Source organism: Scophthalmus maximus, chromosome 5 (genome assembly GCF_022379125.1).
Source record: "Scophthalmus maximus strain ysfricsl-2021 chromosome 5, ASM2237912v1, whole genome shotgun sequence".
Taxonomy (NCBI): domain Eukaryota; kingdom Metazoa; phylum Chordata; class Actinopteri; order Pleuronectiformes; family Scophthalmidae; genus Scophthalmus; species Scophthalmus maximus.
The window spans coordinates 25,964,492-25,985,000 of NC_061519.1; the positions used below are offsets into that span (position 1 = coordinate 25,964,492).

Genomic DNA, 20,509 nt, shown 5'->3' on the forward strand with positions numbered 1-20,509 from the left:
CTCACCAACAATAAACCTTTGGCCTCAGTTATACTTGTATGCAGACGCATACTTGGACAGCGGTGGGCACCGTGGATGAATATTATTTTGTTTTGTATACACTCCGAGGATAAATAAATCAATCCAACTTTCTATCCATGCACAGTGAATTGGCGTCCATATATTTTCAACATGTCCGCGACACGAATCAAATCAAAACTCGGAAACTAGGTGTTGTCTGATGTTGTCTTATTCTTTTACAGATGCATCATAGTGGTGGTGGAAGCAGTGGACCTCCTCACAAATCCTTTTCCTCAAGTCTGTTTTTGTGCTGTTTGGAGCAATTAAAGTGTTCATGTAGCGACGTGACAATTAGCAATGGAAACGACCACATCGTCAACAAACGTGGAGAAGAAGAAAAAACAGAATCCCCATCCTTGTGGATTCGACTGTGTAACTTGCAGTCTAGTAAAACATTGATCAATCCAGCGCTGACAGACCGAACCAATGAATGAAAGCTTAATCACCCAGCTCGTCTCACTTACTGTAAACAATCAAAGATGTGGAAAATATGATTGCAGACTCCTTTTTTTCTGCTGTTGATGAAGAAAAACCGCAGATCTAGTGAGTCTACGATGTTTATTTTTCATTGGCCTCCCATGTTGTTGTTTTTTTTCCAAAGCATCATGCAGCCTCATGCGTCTGCACATATCTTTATCATTGGTGGGCGCCCTTGTCCCCGGACCTGACATTATTGCTTTGGCTAATTACAAGGCTGGTTTACCCCGAAATGAAAACTCAGCGACTGTCTGCCCACCTCGTTGTCAGTCACAGCTCCACCGAAGCTTGTAGTGCGGACGTCGGCCCACGTACTCTACTTCTTTTATTTTTTACAATTCCAAAAAAAAGGGGCATAGATTATTGCGCTGCCAATCATTTCTGCAGTGCAGTGGAGCAGATATCCCATATCAACCTCGTTACCTCACACCTTCACACTGTGGGATTCCAGAGATTTCAACAGGTTGCAGCCGTGACTTTTTTTCCAACCCCATTCCTCATGATGCAAAAGAAGAGGTGGGCTTGTGTCCAAAAAGGCTGTCGAAACATTGCAGGACACATACCTATAAGAAGAAGTACAGTAGAGGGGGGGTCAGGGGGGGATTAAATCTGCATATGGTGTGAGCGAGTTGGGGGGGTGAATGAATGAGTCGTCTGCTGTTATGCAACGCGACGTTGTGTTCTGCGAAACATTGAGTAACTGCTCGCCTGGCGTCGGGAGTTCAGGCTCACAGAGTTCTGCTGGAGTAAGACTCTGGAGGAATGTTGTGCGTGTGCGTGTGTGTGCGTGTGCGTGTGTGTTAGTCTTAAGTGTCCAGCATGATTGAAAGAACAGAAAAAAATACTGAAGAGAACAGCAGAAAAATGAAAGTAAGATGAGGCCAAAAAGAGCAAAGAAAAAACGACAGAAAAGACAAAGAGCACAGACTTTGTAACGTCTCACAAGAAAGTGGGATGAAGAAAAAGTTTTCCAAAAAGAGAAAAACAGACTCAAAGGAACAGAGGGTAAGTGACAGAGAGCGAGCGAGAAAGAGAGTCTTACGTAACTTTGTCCTCAAGACGCTCTGCCAAAGACTGGGCTTGGCTCGCCTCGCTACTACAACAACAGAGGCTTTTTTTCTCATGGAACAGATTAAAGTGGGAGAGCAGCAGCAGCAGCAGCAGTTGCGTGATGGATCCCAGCTCCTCCAGCTCCCAGAAAGTGTAGTAAAACCCCCCGGTGCACTCTGTACAGACTGCCCGAGGACACGGTGCAGTCACAGATGTATACCGGCGCAAAAAAGACACTGCGTACAGTGTGCGGGAACAAAAAGTCCACGCCGTGTTCACACGCTCAGACATCATGTAAGAGGGTTCCGCAGCGGGCCTGCGTTCTCTATTATCTCCCACTTTTAAAAGCCGCCTGGCTCCTGTCTGAAGCTGCCGCGCTCCTGCCAATGTTGGACGAATACACGCAATGAATGACTGTATATTTTTTGTTGCTTGTGATGGAGTCTGTTCCCAAAAAAACAAGCCTCTCACTCTTAAGAGAAACTGACCACGGACTGGCGAGTGTGGATTTGCCGATGGAACTGTTCAATGACAGAACATCCAGCTCCTCATTCGTTGATTTCAGAATAAACGTATTTCCCCTTTTCTTACTACTAAGTGTGTGAATCTTTTTTGTTTTCATTTGCTCATAAGACAATGGTACGTTTCTGAAGAGCACTGAGCTGCACAGGGAAACATATGTTCATCCGAGAGAAGCGTATAAACTGAACTTGATAACACACATTTACTGTAAAGGGGAAGTCGGTCAACTGGAGACTTTCACAAACTTCAGTCAGTCTTTGATGAATTAACCAAACAAGATCAATGAAGTAATATCAGTTGGTGAGTCACATTTTCTGGGCAAAAAAATATTTGCTGACTGAGGATTAACAAAGTCTAGAGGATGTCATGAGGCAACACGTAGATGTGACTGAACCAGCTGATTTAGATGTTTCATTACGTCAAGTTAGAGCCAAATCGATCAGCCGTGTTAACACAGGCCCTGTGACAGCTCTCCTTGTACTGTACGGACTCAATATCACAAGCCGGTATGTGTGTAACTACAGTGGTTGCGTACGAGGCTCTGAGCGCTTCCCAACAGCATCGTGACCGAACACTCCACACTGCGCCTGAACGCCTCCCGCGTGTGGACACGAACATGGCGTTTAGTCAAGCCCGTCATTACAACTTCATCGGCCGTCAAGTGCAGAACACAGGGGTTTACAACGACTAATAATCGACTACTTAATCAACTATTTCAATAATCGGTAGTAGTTTGTATGAGAAAAAGGTCAAAATTCTCTGACTTCATCTTCTTCAATGGTGCGTGGACAAAACAAAACATCATTTTGGAGTTTTTTGGAAACAGAATCTGCATTTTTCACCATTTTATGAACCAAACAACTATTCGGTTCATCGAGAAAACAATCGATAGGTTAATCGATTACGAAAATAATCTTTAGTTACAGCCCTACTCCCAGCGCTGGAAATTTCCCGGTTTGGGATCAATAAAGTCTGTCTGTGTGTAACAAATGTTCCACTTCAACAGCTGTACATGATCCATTGTTAAAATTAAACGTATTTGTTTAACTTTTAAGAAATTAAATATTGTCCCCAATTTAGTCATTTGGGGGACGCAGATTATTAATTCAAGATAACAAATTATGTCGGGTTTTTTTTAGTACAAATCACTAAACTGAGATAGTAATGTGAACACCGAGGGCACACAGAAGTCATTTGGGGGGAAATGATTTGTCATTGGAGGGCTATAGTGACTAATCAGAAGGGAGAGGAAGCTGTTTTAATGTTGCATCGCGGATTTAATGGGTGGTGAGAGTTTCCATTAAACATTTGATTGTACCTAAATCAACTTTAAGATTATTTGTGTGTGTGTGTGTGTGTGTGTGTGTGTGTGTGTGTGTGTGTGTGTGTGTGTGTGTGTGTGTGTGTGCGTGTAATTACAGCACAAGAACAAAAAGCTAAACGTTACCTTGAACCTTTACACTCTCAGCCCACGGTCGTGTCGTCCAATCGTGTGCCGCCTCTCTCTCTTTCACCCACAACTCGGCTCTTCCATTTACTGCTAATTGGCTCTCAAGGATAATGGCCTATTTGTTTGTTTGTGCGAGTACGGGCGATCAAGACTCTGGATGCAAGTGTCTGTCTGTGTGTGTGTGTGCGTGTGTGTTTCTCTCCTCAATGTGAAAGTCGAGTGAGCGAGGCAGCTCTATGGCAGGTGTGAGAACAGCTTGAGGCCTCGTGTCATTAGCCCCGCCACCGGTGTCACTCCGTCCTGTGCCGACTCCAGCCTGGCGCCATCCATCCACCAAATGTCGCGCAGAATCTCTTTTTTATTAAAGCAGCGTGTATATGGCGCTGCGATGTGATTTAATGCCGGCGAGCCCCGCTCTGCGCTTGTTGACTGGTTAAACTGGTTACGGTGAGGAACCTGAGGCGAACGCCCCGCGGGGGGGGCTGGGTTCACCTTGTTGTTTTTTAAGCTGCTGTTTTAGGCCCAGCTGCCCTTTAATGTGATTAAATCGCGCATGTCGACTGTATGAGGGTTGTATTACTTGTTTACCTGTAGATTAGTCTGTGCTTTTACCGTCCCGAACCAGAACAACTGTCACACTCCGCACGACAAAAACACTTTTGTCCTAAGACAAAGTGAAAAGTGAAGGGGAGGCACTGGGGGTTGAAGTGTGTCATCTTGAGCGTTTGACACCTTTGAACGTGTTGGGAGTCGACACACAAGTGGGGGGGGGGGGGGTTGTCGCAGACAAGGCTCAGAAGTGGGGCAGAGTGACAGACTGCCCCAGTATAAGCCTTTGGCACTGTCGCCACACTGCATTGTGGGTATCACTGCATGACGAGACCACAGGTGTCGGAAAAGGAGTTGTTTCCACCCAGGGCGCGTGCTTGGCTTTGGGGTTGATTTAGCAAGAATGTTGCTCAATACTAATGAACTCAGTATTGATGCTGATTAATGTGCGTTCGAGGCGCCATTAATGTTTAATTCTCGTTAGATGCAGCGAATGGGGGAAAAAAACAAAAAAGACCTTGAACTGATTTACACGCATGCTTGACGGAGGAGTGGTAACGAGCAGTTGGTGGTCCGGTTAGCCTCATCCTTATGTCATGAAAAATAAACAGGGACACTGACTGTGGCCTGTCCAACAAATCCTCCAACTCATAGGACCAACTACGTCGTACGTGGTAAAAAACGACCAACATCAACCGTTAACTAAAATAGCGCCCCTACTGGTGACAGGAGATACGCGAACAAATACTTCTTTCCACTCAGAGCATCGTGGGGCTTTGTTTGCTCTACTGACACATGGCTGCCGAGCTTGTAACGGTGAGGGTGACATGGCAGAGAATCAACACGATTACTTTACAGAATTTAAATACACAAACTTGACGAACTTACTGACCTCTAGTGGCCGTGTAAATAACGACCACATACGTCGCAACACGCTCCTTCAGAAAAGACGTCGCTGGTCCTTTTTTGGTGGAGGACAGTCCCGTCTGTCAGTTGTTCATGAGACCGTAGCCATTTTTGGGGGGATACAGGCAAGCTTGGCAGCTTTTCTTTTCAAACTCCTGCTTTTCTTTCATAAAGTTACACACAATCCAAGAAAAGAACAACAAAAAAAACTCTGTTACTGCGCGAAGACGCAAAATTTGAAAATCTATTCGGGCGAATTAACTCGAGGCGTGCTCATAAGCAAACGCGGCGCGAGTTAATTCTGTGGTGTTGTGGGGGAGGTGGGGGGATTTTGCAGACGTCTAAGTGCCGTATCAACTGAATTGAGTGCCTTGCTCACCGGTTAAATGTGAGTAGAATATGTCGCTATGGATCCTGTTCACACGTTCCCTGTGTGTGTGCAGCGTAGAGAGGTTTCGTCAGCGTCGCGTCCGTACCTTTCTCACAGCTGCATGTGACACAGCAGAACTTGTTTGCTGGACTGTTGCCGCCCTGCTGCCACACTGCCCCCCCCGAAACACACACACACACACACACACACACACCGACCTACACACATCAAGCCTGTGATCACAGTGTCCATTGTCAGTGTGCGCCGGCGTGGCACAAACAAACAAAAATGGTAACCATTCTCAGTACAGTAAGAGATCAAACATGCAGACAGGGACAGACACACAAAGCGTTCCCACACGCAGTTGCATTGACATACCAGCCCACATACTGAGAAACACACACACACACACAATCCCCAGAGCCCAATATAGAGTCCATTACTTTGGAATGCCACACCGCTTCCCCCTCTGAACACGAGATGAGCTCCGACTTCACCGGGGCCCGACGTGCTGTGAGTCACACAGGGAGAGTCCCAACTGCACCGACACGATGGCCCAGTTCATCTGTGCGGCCGGCGGCGGCGGCGACTGCATGTTTAAGGGCCGAGTGACTCACGAGTGCCCGAGATTACCCCGACATTAAAACCCGCAGCTCGTGTAAATACAGCACTTATTATTCCCGCTGAAGTCTCTCATTCAGCGTTTCGCAGCCGAGTGATTCATGCAGCCGCGGCACGTGACCCCACCAAGAGTTTCCTCTGAGAGCATTTTTATTCTTTCTCATAATCTCAACCGGAGTTAAGAAACATGGAATATGTTTATTCCGTCTCGTGCGGAAAGAATTGATTTGAAAAGAAAATCGAAAGCCCTCCGGCGGCAGAACATCGTGAGTTCAGAGATTTCACCAAAGGAGCACATGTAGGTTTGACGCCCCACGTCAGCACGAGGAGCGAGACTTGCTCAACTCCCCCTGAGAAATATCACAGCCACTGCCGCAAAACATAAAATCAGTTCACTTTCTTTTTTTTCAGCCAGAAGGTTCCCCATGTCATAATTAACATATGGGAGGGAAATCAGACAACCTCACCAGAAGGAATATGTCCCATCTGAAAGCGGCGGCCGTGTGTGAGGGCGACTCTCTTCACCCCCCCTCTTTGTTTCCTTCTGCTCAGTCCACAGGGGTGTTTTCTGATACACCAGAAGAAGAAGAAGAAGAAGAAGAATGTGTGAATCAAGCTGTGGTGCAAACAAGCTCACAGAGGGAGCAGTCCCGTCGGCCATTACTCTTCTTCCTCGCCGTCCACGAGCGGCGCAAATTGCTTCAGATAAGAGCTGGCGTCGCGGTGCCCTGCTGCCATACCTTCATCTTTATTCCTTCAAAAAACAAAAAGTTTTTTAGAAACACCTAAGAGGAACGGACCGGGGGGGTAGTTTGTGTTGAATTGGGCAAATGCTCTTGGAAGGCTTCCACTACAATAAAAAAAAGCTATTATGAGATTATAATGTGATTTACACTCAATTTGAATATGCATAACCACGACAGACTCAAAGAGGATTTATTCCTTTTGTTGGGGGCTATTGTTGTTAAGGGATTTTTGCTGCATTCCAGTTTGGTCCTGACGACGACCCAATCTTTTTTAAAAAGGATTTTATCGATCTAATTTCAGACTCTACACTCACGGCAAAGGAAACAATATTCCCACTTCCGCAAAGGAGGTCGCGCGATCCTTCCTTTCGGTTTGTCCGTATGGTTTCTTTGTCGGCAGGATTGCTCAAAAAGTTGCGGACGCATGTGCATGAGAATTTTTATCAAAGACGGGCTTCAAACATGGGAACAGGCGATTCAATTTTTGGGGCGGGATCCGGATCCAGGATCCAGGAGGTGGGTTAGGGACGGCGCAGCCTTCTCCGAGGGCTCTTGTTTACGTTTTTATTCAATATACGGTGAAACCAGTTAACATATTATTTGATAAAAGATACAAGAATGTCCATTCTTTTTGAAAAGTCAAAGTTTCTTGTGGTTAATTCCTCCACCCACCCCCCCACACACACACACACACACACCCTCTTCTGTCTCTCTGCACGAGAGTGAGTCAGACAGGATGTGGAACGCCGCTGACCGGGCCGGAGGATTCCCCTTGGAGTGGGGGAGGAAGAGTGTGTGTGTGTGTTGTGTGTGTTTGTGTGTTGGGGGGGGGCTGGATTCCATGTCTGGGTTACAGTAGGGAAGGAGGGGTCACGTTCCTGTTTGCATTATGGAATGGCAGCCGCTGGTGGAGATCTGGACGGGGGCGGGTCACGCAGGGTCCTCTGGGGTCATTAACTCCTATCATCACATTCACAGCTGCCGTGGGCTGGGCAGAGCGGGATGAGGAGGAGGAAGAAGATGGAATCTCCCATGATGTATGCTCCTCAAGCACGCTGGACTTGGGAGTTGAATGGGGACAATGAGGTAGATCCCGCTGGATATAGCTGAGTGGGGCACTGTAGTGCGGCTGTCCGGCGCGAATGAATGAATGTAAAAGAGGGGAACAGCCATTGCTCCAAAGCCAAACTTCTCTGGATAGACAACGCTTTAAATAAAACTCAGCAGCCCGAGTGCAAAGTGAAGGGCTTCTCTCGAACGGCCAATGGAGACATAATGATAAAGGGAGGGCCGTGAGGTTGTTTTGTCCCCATAATGTAACCGTTTTCTAATCCGTGGGAAGGTTACAAAACGGTTTTCATCATTTTGGCACCAAAAAAGAAACAGTAAAGAAAAGAGACATTGTCAACTTGAAATCTGAAATGTAAAGTTGAAAAAAAAAGGGGTTAAAACTGGGAAACAAATTAAACCAGCCACATGTTTTCTCTTCCACTCTCGCCGGCGTCTGGACACACCGCTGCCGTATCTTCTGTCAAGAGCGTTTGTTTCCCACTACCTGTTTTTCCTATCGAGTCATCTGTGTCCTCTCTGCATTTCCCGTTTGCGGGGATATACGGAGGCTTCCTTTCATGAACAACAGGATGTGTGTGTGTGCTACTTGGAGGCGCGTACGTGTTTTGTCGGCCACAAATCATGTCAGCTCGCCGCGGTGCCACACGTCTGCTGTTAAACAGATTTTGTTGTGGGGGGGTTGATTAGCAAATTTGCAAGTCTCATGTTAGAGGTATGATTGTCAGGTGAACATTCTGTAAATGCAGATTCAATGACGGCCAGTGATGAGGTGTTAAACATGGATGTGGGCAGGCCTTTGAATTAACTTTCCTGATCACCAGGCAACATGGCTAGTAGATTTTTAAAGTTACCAGCCAATCAGATTTTCCACTAGCCCAAATTTCTTCCAGGGAAAATAAACCATCCATGTTTCTTTAAATTGGTTTAAAACGAGTCACTCACGACCCGACAGCCATTTAGAATTTAAAATCCTTGTTTTCTGCCTCTTTTATCCTCATCTTCAGTTTTTTGAACCTGAAAAATATCTCCATATGTTTGTTTGTTTTTTTACATTAACTTTACGACTTAATTTTTCAGCTCCTTTGATTTGTTTTGCGCCGTTCCGTTCGTCTTCTTCGTTTCGGGGTAGCTCGCTCGTGATCGATACCACGCACGCTATAGGCACGTAGCCAAAGGTCGTATGACACATCGCAACATAGAAATGTAGGATATAGTTCTACGAGTAGCGTTGCCGGAAAAAGATTACAACACACTGACGTTGCATCGTTTCTGCAGCCTGCCGATGATGCTTCATCCAGCCAATTCCAAAGTTCATTTTTACCCACGTTTGGAGGGTTGGCGGGTCTCAACTTAAAGCCCTGGATGTGGGTAACTGCTCAATTATCTGTGTATTTCCACATAATCATTCGTCCTTTTTTTCCCACCCCATCAAATTACATTTTAAGGGCTTACTTAAATTCCTACTCTCAGAACGAAAGCACACCCGAGTTTCAGAAGCAACAATAAATCCTTTAAGTAGATGAGCAATGGTGCGGCATAATACTATTTGTCCATAATGGCTTGTATTTTTTTCCCACATTACCAGGATTAACAGACCCCTGCACACGTACACCCTCGTCTCATTCACGACATTCAGTCATAAACTCCCGAGGCGCGGTCGAGTCATTTTCAAAACCTGCTCTCATCTTTTTCCTTTCTCCTTTCTGCTTTGTCAGGTGGAGATTCTGATGATTCGACTCATTAATCCAGGGCGCTCTCTTAAGTGCCGGCGCTGATAATGGAGATGAGGAAGCAAACTGAGCCTCATCTTTGAAAGCCGTGGTCCCACACGGTGGAAGTGATGGGGGGCGCTCAACTGCCCTCTGAGAAAGATGCTCAACATGGCAACAGATTAAATCAATCCAGCACAAACACTTCTGATTCAGGAGCATTAGTCAATAACTTGTATTACAAAGAGTGTTCACCGTTTTTCCAACTGAGAACTCGAGTTACCCCCTCAATGATAATTGTTCATAAGTCGGTGTTTTCATTTTGCGCCATCCATCACATTCTGAGGTGTAAAAGAACGCATCGACCGATATCTCACACATATATATATATATATATATATATATATCTCACTTTGGAGCAGAAGCTGCTTTCTTATACTCCGCCGAGGATCAGCATTCAATTTATCTCCCTCCCCCTTCGCCGCGATTCCACCAAGGTGATAAATCTCCCAAGCTAAAGCAAAAGCTAAAAACAACTGACCTCAGCGCTCACTGATGATAACAGGCAGCGCGCACCTAAACTGAAATCAATACGTTATCTCTTAAAAATGTTTTTAACATCTCTCACATTTAGTTAATGCAATCGAGTGGAATGGATGTTTTTTTTCTTACTGGCTCTCGAAAATGTTGAATTGCTTCGTTTTTTACTTCGCCATTGGATTCTTTATATATGAAACATAAAAGCGCATGCAGAGATTAAAACAAGTAAAGGGATATATTCTAAAAATGCATCAAATGGGGGGGAAATATTGTGTCCGGTCAAATGTAAACACACAGACATGGCCGTATCTACCATTGAGGACACTGAGTTATCACACCCGCCCCCCCCCCAAAAAATGCTAAGATACAGCCTGTTACTCTGTCTGATCCTCATCACCGTCATTGCTTGTGTGTGGTGGGTGACTGAATAGGCGGTGAAGTGGATCATCTTGTCGTAACTACACGATCTTTGGTCGACGTGGCGGGTTTTTAAAGTATAGTGTCAACGAACAGTCAGGAACCCACTGAAAAAGCTTTTATTTCGTCTGACTACAGCAGTCTTTTTCGATGCCTGGCGAAAAGCTCCCTTGCTGTCGCGCTGCGCTAAAACAGCGCAGTGGCCATTGATGCCGCCGACTACTGTTAACGTAACGTTAGTTAATTTCACTGGAGCTAACGTTCACGTTGTTTTATATGGTTGATTGGTTGGCTAGCTGGTTAGTTGTATGATTAAGTAGCTTTCGAGTTATCTTAACGTTAGCATAGGCCAGTAACATTAACGTTACCCGTATACGCTGTTAGTGTACTGTTATGATCTGCTTTCATTGCCCATCGCTATGTTATGTGTTATGTTAGTCATGCTGCTGCCCACTAGGGCTGCAACTAACGATCATTCTCATAATTGATTAATCTGTTGATTATTTTCTTGATTAATCAATTAGTTGTTTGGTCCATAAAATGTCATGAGATTGTGTTTCCCAAATCCCGAGAGCAGGTTTTGTTTTTTTCCACACACCCAATATATTTGGTTTACTGTCACAGAGGAGCACAGAAACCACAAAATGTTCACATTTAAGAAGAAAAAATTAGGAAAATTAATTTAGTAACCAATTTACTAATTGATTAACTGTTGCAGCTCTACTGCCCACTGATGTGGTTTTGAAGCTGCTGTTATACAATAGTTGCCCTCCAAACATCTTAAAATGTGCATTTAGATCAGGGTTTTGTTTTGTTTTTTTTAAATTGGACCTCAGTATTGCTAAGAGCCTGGACAGACTTTCCTTAATTTACCTGCTCCATATGGACCTCATCGGGCCTCCGACACAGTTGGACCAATCACTCATCGTTTTTCTCAACATGAAGCAACATAGCCACACTCGTCTACACCCCAACATCAACCACGTACACCCGTATGAAACACATTTAAAACACAGAGCAACCAAGTCAGCATATCACTTAAAACATGACATCTTTCCATGATAATATATCACCGATGTCAGACTTGATAGCTGCTACCAACATGCTAACAACTCAAGATACATATCATGCTAACGCCTGAGCCTCTGCAGATGCTGCTACCAACATGCTAACAACTCAAGCTACATATCATGCTAACGCCTTAGCCTCTGCAGATGCTGCTACCAACATGCTAACAACACAAGCCACATATCAGGCTAACACCTGAGCCTCTGCAGATGCTGCTAACAACATGCTAACAACTCAAGCTATATATCATGCTAGGGCCTCAGCCTCCACAGATTCCAACGCTCTCCTTTCTCTTTAACTCTCCGACAAAAAACATTCAGCTCGCCAGCCACTGACTGTTCAATGACAATGTTCGTATCAACACAGCGACGTACATAAATTATGTCTTACCGTCGAAGGATTTGCAGGACAAGTTCGTGTTTTGATCCATAAGTCCGATTCCGTCATTTCAAGAAGTTTTCCCACCTGGTCCGTCCTACTTCGACCACACAGTCGGAAGTCGCATGTCAAATGTCGGGGAAAAAAGACGTCACAGTGGGTTCGCCCCCTCGCAGATAGCGAATGGTGTCCGTGGGAGGGGTTTCGATGCTTGTCCGTCGATTCTATTGGCTATAAACGTGTCAATCACCCGGATTGACCAATGCCCTGCTGAGATACAGGCCTCTGTACTTTAAGTCGAGTCTGTTCGAAGGTCTGAGACATTACGTCGCACTACAAAGATCGTTTATGGAGCGACAGATGCTCACCTGTCTTCATTAAAACAGTTCTATTCGATGTAATCAGTGAGAAACCTCACATGGAACAGAGTCCGTCTGACCATGTCACTTCAAAAGCCATGTAACTTTGCCCCAATTCACTTTGTCAGCATGAAATTTGGCACAGATTATGTTCAGATGTTGTTCTATGGATTTCAAAGGGAATGGGCTTCATCTGCACTATTACATATGAGATATTCACTCTGAATATTTGTAATTTTTTTCAGGCCGACATGAAATCTTTTCACTTACGTTGTGTCCCGTCTTCATTTACTCCAACCCAATAACACTTATACTTGCTTCTCCACCTCTGCGGGAATCTCACAAGTGTTACCTTTATATAGACACCAAGATTATTCGTACAGACCTTGTTGTTGCAGAGATATACTCCTTTCATTTTGGGGAAGTCATTTTTTCGAGCAGGGACCTGCAAAAGGGGCCTGGAGCAGAACTAGACTCTGTTCTTGACAGTCACACCGGCTTTTCACAGGGATCAACCTTGTGACCCTCTGGCTCTGGGCTGTTTGCTCAGCCTCTCTCTCTCTCTCTCTCTCTCTCTCTCCGTCATGTCTTCAACCGGAGTGCAAGCAGTATCCAATTCATGGGCCATGAATTTCCCCTCGCGGACCCAGAGCAGCACAGAAATTCAGCAGATTGACACACTTCACAGTTTATTGGTCAAGGTTAAGTGGCGGCTTCTGTTTTCCAAGCGGAGCAGCCCGGTCATAAGACGACGATGACTCACTCGGCTGTGACTCGCCTCCCTCTGAGAACATGATTCACCCTGCACGGCCGCTCGCTAACGATTATTTTTGGGTAAATGGCTCTTTTGATTACATGTGTACAGACACACCGAGAGAGAGAGAGAGATTTGAATAATGCATCCATCCATATAGTTGAGCAGTTGTCCACATAAGTAAATATATAAATCCTTTTACAGTAAATGCATATAGAATTGGAAAGCATAGAGCATGCTACATGACACAGGTAAAAAACTCAGTTGAATGATTATGATTCATGCAGGGAAAATAAACAAAAGAGAGTTAGCTTACACAAATTTTTCGGCGGCATGTGTGATACACAAAACAGATGCTATGAATTTACACTATTGTCATGAAAAATATATATATATTTTAAGTGACTAACTTCCTGTGAAAAAGCTCTTATTCCTTTTTGGCCCTGGATGTTTCCTGTCGGGCCTCTTTCCATTGACCAATGCCAAAAAGGATCGGCCGAGACCAGTGGCGACCACCATTGCCACCAATAAAACATGCTTCACGCTTAGTCCACGCGTTGCTTTCCAAAGCTGAACCGGCATGTCTGATGTCGTATGATGGGCCAATCACGGGACGACGGGAAGCAACAACGCCTGAACTGTTTGTCATATTCAAGTGAAATCCTTCGGTGAAGTCTCAACGCCTCAACTTGCAGGACAAGTACGGCGTCGAGAAAAACACATTTCCCCCAGGTCGCTGTCTTTCGCTGTGTCACAACACTAAATTAATTAGTATTCAAATTTAATTATAAAATGAATACGTTGCTCTCTCGTGGCTCAGCTTCAAAGATCAACCGCTGTCGTGTTGTGTTATGTTAATAATCTCATAAAACACCTGACATCATTTCAAAGTCAGATGAAACCGATTGCTGCTTGCCGACACGTTCCTGCTGTCAGAGGTGGACAAGGTGTCCCACTCTTCTGGTGAAGGTTTGCCATTGGCCGCCGTGGCCAGATGTCATCAGTGCAGTGATTAGCACATAGCCCAAGCTCAGACACACAAAGACAAAGTCATTCAGGAGGCCGACGCACACGATGAGCATTCTTTACGGCGACAGTTGGGAAAGGGTTTCATGTTGTCACTCGCTGCTCTCAAGAAATGATGTCACCAGCAGCAAATTTACCAGGGCCGTGTGACACGTCACCTACAAGCTTCCCATACATGCTGAGACACGCACGCACACACACACACACACACACACACGTGCACACACCTCCCTGTACATCTATGTGTCTCGGACTGGACCTCATTTCCTCTCTCGCTCCCTCTTTGATCCCACTCGCTGATCTCCGAGGGGTTGCTCAAACCCAGAATGCAACGTTCCAGCAAAGGGTTAACATGCTGCAGACCAGTCAGACACACACACACACACACCGTCTCTGATGGACAGATGACGTGCTCCTCAGATGGGATGAAGTCGACCCGTGACTCATCCAATGTACGCTTGATAGACGTGGGAAAGACGTTCATGTCCCTTGAGTGGAACTTACAGGTCACTCCTACAGTAAAGGCTCTCTCTCTGAATTGTGTTTCCATTTACAGGATGACATTTTGTCCCAGTGATCAGATTAGATGAATCAGTTGTTGAATCAGAATTCTGATGATTTGATTATTTGAACATGCACTTTGTATGTGTCATAGTGCAGTGGGCGGAAACCGATGTGAGTTCTATCCCCTGTTGGTGTCGAGTAAAAGGAGGTAGAATAATCTATTGGATGGATGGAAGGAAGGAAGGAAGGATAGATAGATAGATAGATAGATAGATATGTAGATAGATAGACAGATAGACAGATAGAGTCAGAAGAAGAGCCCCTGCCACCAAACACTCACAACCTTGGTGAAGATCTCCTTTGTCTTTATTTGGTTATGTCGTGAATAATGCATCAGTCATGGGGCCACCCGGGGCTTTTATTCACAGGCAACTATGTAAACACCACTTAGGTTCTTTGTTGATTCCGCTCACAGTTGCCGCACTCGTCCGGTGAGAGTGAGCCGCCTGCCTCGCCTCCCCGCCTCGCATTCACTCTGACTGAACGCCGAATGTAAGCGGCCTTGTGCTGTTGGGAAACAGTTTAAAGCGATTCATCTGATTCATCAACGCTGCATCAAAACGGATGTAAGGAACCGCTTACATGAGCTACATTTGGCGCTCCAGTGTAAAGTCACTCCGCAGACTGTCGCTCACTGTGCCGCCTCTGTGCTCTTCACGTACTGTACTTTTCTTGGCTCTGAATATCTCTGCATTTCGATTAGGGCTCGAGCGACAGGGGGCCGGGGTCGCCGCGCTGAATACGTTAGTGAAATCAACTCTCCTCGTAACATCCAAAAATGGTAATTGGTAATAATCCAACCGAACGGCATGCAGTGCTTTTTCTTTTTCTTGCGAGACGATCAATCAGAAAAACACCGTTGTTTGTTATTACGCTATCTGACTTCTCTTTCCTAATGGTGAAGATAATTCTTTTTTTTTTTTTTTTCCTTCATCTGCCGTGCATAGAATTTTAGGAACGGCTCATTAAGAGTGAGCGACCGGGTTTTAGGCATTCGCTTCAAACGCCGGATGTTAGAAACTGTTTCCCCTGCTTGATCCCTGACATGACCTGTGGTTTAAAAACATGCAGGGATTTTGATTTGATGACACCGGAAACTATCCAAGTGGGAACTTAGTAATTAATCACAGTAACTCTTTTTTATAGCCTAGCACATATGAACTAATTTAATGTGCAAGCCCAAGTGTGCTTAATTATTGAGCCAATCATCTGCCAGGGAGGAGGGATGATTTCAGTATTTTCTTATCAAGTAATAGTGAAATGAATGCTCAGGCCACCCCCCCCCCCCCCCATATATATACCAGCAGCATTTTGCTCGTGCATGTCACACATAAAAGAGAAGTATTTACACAGTGTGTGTGCTTTGATATAAATACTCTTATTGTTCCTCTTCACTGCGTACAGTATAAGGTTAAAAAATGAATCATCGACGCTGCAGGGAAGCATGGCTCTTCCCTTCTGTTGCCCTATGATCTTTATATCACACAACGCAGACTCCCCCCCCCCCGGTCCATGTGCCCCGTCCCCCACGAACTCCACTCCACTCCACACACACACATCATGACGGAATGTGATAGTGCTGAGCGCTGCGAATGTGCCCACAGCTGAGATCCCAACAAAAGAGACTCGTTTGTGGAGGCGCTCGACCGGTGGGCCAGTGGGTCAGACAATGGCTCTCTGTTTCCAAATATGTTGTTTGTCACATCGCCGCTGCCTTTAAAACTCATCAATGCCGCCGTTGTTTTCCGCTTGACTTCAACTTTATCCCACATCTTACGCAACTGGATATGTAATTTTACTCACATGCTCTATATGTGGAGGGGCATTAGTGAGCCCAACATTAGAGCCGGGCGTCATTTTGACTGAAGGTTCAAATAAGATGCAAAACATTCAAAATAATAAAAAATCCTGCTTTTGTAGAAGGAACTTCACTATGGAAGAGTATTAGGGCCGGGCATGAGAAATAAATGAGAGGAGGAAGATATTCATTTTAATTTTTAATCTTGCATTTCGAGAATAAAGTCAAAATGTCGAGAATAAAGTTGAAATACTACTCCGAAAATAAAGTCAAAAAATTGTGACCCGGAAGCACTTTTCAGCACCAAACAACCGGATGTTGATGTTCCCTTAGCCGGTTTGCTAAGCTAACGCTAGCTGCTAACCAAGTTGTAAAGTTGCGATATTATTATTGACAACAAGTGTTTGCACATGAACGTCAACGTGTGTCCTGACACGATCACGTTCAACTGCAAACGGCCGTTAATGAATTTTGAGAGGCGTGCAGTTAGCGAAGCTAGCGTAGCTAACTAGCGCTAGCTAGCGTAGCTTCGCTAACGTTAGTTAACGTGGATGTGTGACAGCTGAACTGGAACCACAACACGGAAGTTTAGGGACATTTCAACTTTAATCTCAACATTTCAACTTTATTCTCGACATTTCGACAGTAATCTCGACATTTCGACTTTATTCCCGAAATGCCTGGCCTTAATACTCTTCCCTAACTTTACTCCTCACTCAAGCCTCCATATTTTAATGCCACGTGATACAGAACTATATGGGATTTTTTTTTTTAATATACAACATTTTACGAAATGAAGTTTTTATGCTAAAGACACATAATGAAGACGAGGACATAAATCGCTGAGTGTACAGTCGTGTAGGTCTGTCACCTTGCGTTTATTAATATTCATGTGTCCTCAATCTTTGGGTAGAAGGTATGCACGTGGTAAAGCGCTGTTCGCAGAAGAGCGATGATTTAAAAAATATGTATATAATCAAAGGAACAGGAAAAAAAGGGGAAGGGGGGGGGGCTGGCAATGCATTTCTGGAAGAGTTGCCTGTGTGTATTTATATAACAGGTCATTCTAGAGCATGCCAGACATAAATTGTGTGTGTGTGAGTGTGTGTGTGTGTGTGTGGGGGGGGGCGTCTTATTATTAGAAACTCTCACTATGCAATATACTTGTGGCCTGCACTTTTTTCTTTTTCTTGTTCCTTCCTGTCTCTCTAGAGGAAACAAAGCATGATTCTATCATAAGAAGTATACACGCTCTCTTTGAGAGAAGGACACAAGAGCCACAGGTGATTGAATCTATAACACACACACACACACACACACACACAGAGAGATGCCCCTCGTGATTTTTGCCTCAAGCTGTTGCCTCTACAATATAACATTTTTGCGAATAATCATCTTTATGGCGACTCCATTATAACTTAATAGCTTATTAAAACTGTTTACCCGGTCACAGGGGACGAAGGGATGAAGGGAGGAGGAAACAACAATCCTCTGGGATCTCAATGAGAAGAATATGAGTCGTATCAGTTTTTGCTTTTGTTTTTTTCAATTTCATATCGGCCCACAGAGATTATGATCGGATCTTTTCGGACAAGTCTCTCCTGCAGGCGACTCGTGATATTAGTCTCCGCGATCTTTGCGCGTAAAAGACCCTGAGAAATAGAACCGAACCATGCACGTGTCACGTCTGTCCCTCAACCCCTCAACGTTGTGGTCGCCCCCGTAGAGGAAATGTCAAAAACAGCGAGGTGCGTCAATTTGGAGCCTGACGCGCGGCTTGGCGCTCCTCTCTCCTGCCGGCGCGCACAGACCAAGCAGCCGCGAGGCGCACGGTGGAAGTCGGAGGAGAGAAGTCGACTTCGTCGTCTCCGCCTCCGCGAGGACTCGGGGTTTATATAGGGCTCTAAAAATAGCGCCGCTCCGGTCCGACGGGAGGCGGAGCGGCGGCCGACGCCGCGCACCAACCACCGCGGCGCAGGGGCGAGTCGGCTCCGCCTCGCCATTGGCCGCGGTCGGGCGCGCGGAGGCGGGCGGTGCGCTCCCGCGAGCCCGTTGGTCGGCGCGGCGCGGCGTCACGCAGCCACACGGGGGTGGGCCTTGTCCGTGATTTTGAATCGGGGGGGAAGTTTGTACCAGTGCGCTGTCGGACTTTTGGAGACTTCAGTGTTGTGCGCTTCTCTCTCCGGTGCGTCACGCGCTCCGCAAGCCTTTCCGCTGGAAAAGCGCACGACTGCGGGACCCCCCTCCCCTAACCCTTCTCCTCCTCCTCCGACGACGACGACGAGTGTCATACATGCAAACACGAGCCACGTCTTCCTCCGGCTTCTCTCTCTCGACGCGGTTCCCCCGCACAAGCTCGACTTCGCCTCGGCTCCGCGGTGGCACCCGTCTCTCCCTGGAGCGAAATGGATGTCATCCCCATGTGCAGCATCTTCCAGGAGCTCCAGATTGTGCACGACACCGGATACTTTTCGGCTCTGCCGTCCCTGGAGGAGTACTGGCAGCAGGTAAACGAATCTGCCCCCCCCACCTCCCACCTCCCTCCCCTCTGGTCCCACTTTTTGTTTTTTGACAGTTCAGCCGCCAACGTGCGCTCGCGGCTCGCGCGCCACCGTGGTGCAGAAGAAGTGTGGAGGAGCGGACAGGTCGCCCTCCTCCTCCCTCCTCCCTCCTCCCTCCCTCCGCTGACAGCTCCCTGTCAGAGTTGTCCGTCGCTCGGTGCAACAGTTCCCCACGTTAAAAGTCCTCTCGGGTGCGCGTACGTGCGGGGGAAGTGATGCGAGTTCCCTTTCCGCGACAGCATCTCTGCAATGTTCTTTTAATGGAAGCGAACGGTGACTTTTAAAAATGATTTTATTTGTCTCCTACTTGGTTTGGTTCTTTTTTGGGATTACGCGGTCGTTCTGAAGTGAGCCTCGTAGCTGAAGTGATGATAATATATATCTATATATCTATATATATAGATATATATTGCTGTTGTTTTCTGGCCCATGCTCGCTTGTGTGATGACGCACATTTGGTTTGTGATCAAATGGAATCGCGCTCTGTTGCAGGATTTGTCGATTGAATGGCGAGCCGTGCGTATTTGCGCGTACAGTATCTCCTCCTCCTCTCTCTCTCTCCTCCTCCTCTCTTGCCCTCGACACACACACACACACACACACACACACACACACACACGAGAGAGAGATTCTGACAGAGACAGGCTTGATTTCTATTCCACTGTGGCTCGACCACGGCGACCCCCCGCGCGACAGAACAGTGGAACAGTTTGGAAACGAGCGAGACGAATCAAGTCGCTTCTTGTTCCTGTTTGGAAATGAAATGAAGTTGTTCCAGTCCTCTTCTTCTTCTTCTTCTGCTCCCCCCCCTCTCCTCCTCCTCCTCCTCCTCCTCGTCTTTCGTCTATCAGATCTCTTCGGGCTTCGGGCCAAGTCCCCCTCCTCCCCCTCCTCCTCCCAGGCATTTAAAGCTCGCAGGGGATTTATCCAGCATTGCTGACGGGAAACATTTGCCTTGAATGCACCCTCTCTCTCCCCCTCTCGTTCCCAAGTTACTATGATGTTCCCAAAACAACATTAACATTTTGGACACACACACACACACACACACACACACACACACACACACACACACACACACACACACACACACACACACACACACACACACACGCACACACAAGTTTGTCTGTGAAGTTGCACTGCCCCCTCTCTCCTGGTCTCTTCCTGGGGGTAAACTGCATCTGTGATGATGATGATGATGATGATGATGATGATCAAGAGAACAGAATTGGGAAATACAGACTTGACAAATGTCGACGTGCAGGGTTACTTCTGAGTCCGCACGCTTATTTATGGAAAGTCTGCACAGGGGACGTGCACGCTCTGTGTCACGCGTGTGTCTCTGAGCCGCGAGCAGCCCAAACAGGAGCACCCCCCCCCCCCCCCCCCCCCTCCGGAGCTGTGTCGTAAAAGACCTGTAAATTGAAATCTGCTTCATTAGAGGGGGAAGTTGCACCGGCCCGTTAGCAGCTGCCCTCGTATCGGCCCCCGTGCTCGGTGAGGGCAGCGA

The 20,509-nt window shown here is 46.3% G+C and overlaps 1 protein-coding gene and 1 long non-coding RNA gene across 6 annotated transcripts in view; one reads left to right on the forward strand and one right to left on the reverse strand.

The window, feature by feature from the left end:
• Positions 1-12,203, reverse strand: part of LOC118311302 — a 140,309-nt gene extending 128,106 nt beyond the window's left edge. For all 5 annotated transcript variants that reach the window (XR_007030787.1, XR_007030788.1, XR_007030790.1 and 2 more), the window contains exon 1: positions 11,947-12,203. This is a non-coding gene — a long non-coding RNA (uncharacterized LOC118311302). The remainder of the gene's footprint in view (positions 1-11,946) is intronic.
• Positions 12,204-18,535: 6,332 nt separating this feature from the next.
• Positions 18,536-20,509, forward strand: part of LOC118311164 (Krueppel-like factor 6) — a 7,782-nt gene continuing 5,808 nt past the window's right edge. Inside the window, exon 1 of the mRNA XM_035634764.2 lies at positions 18,536-18,942. Coding sequence (XP_035490657.1) covers positions 18,841-18,942 — 102 coding nt within the window. The 5' untranslated portion in view covers positions 18,536-18,840. The remainder of the gene's footprint in view (positions 18,943-20,509) is intronic.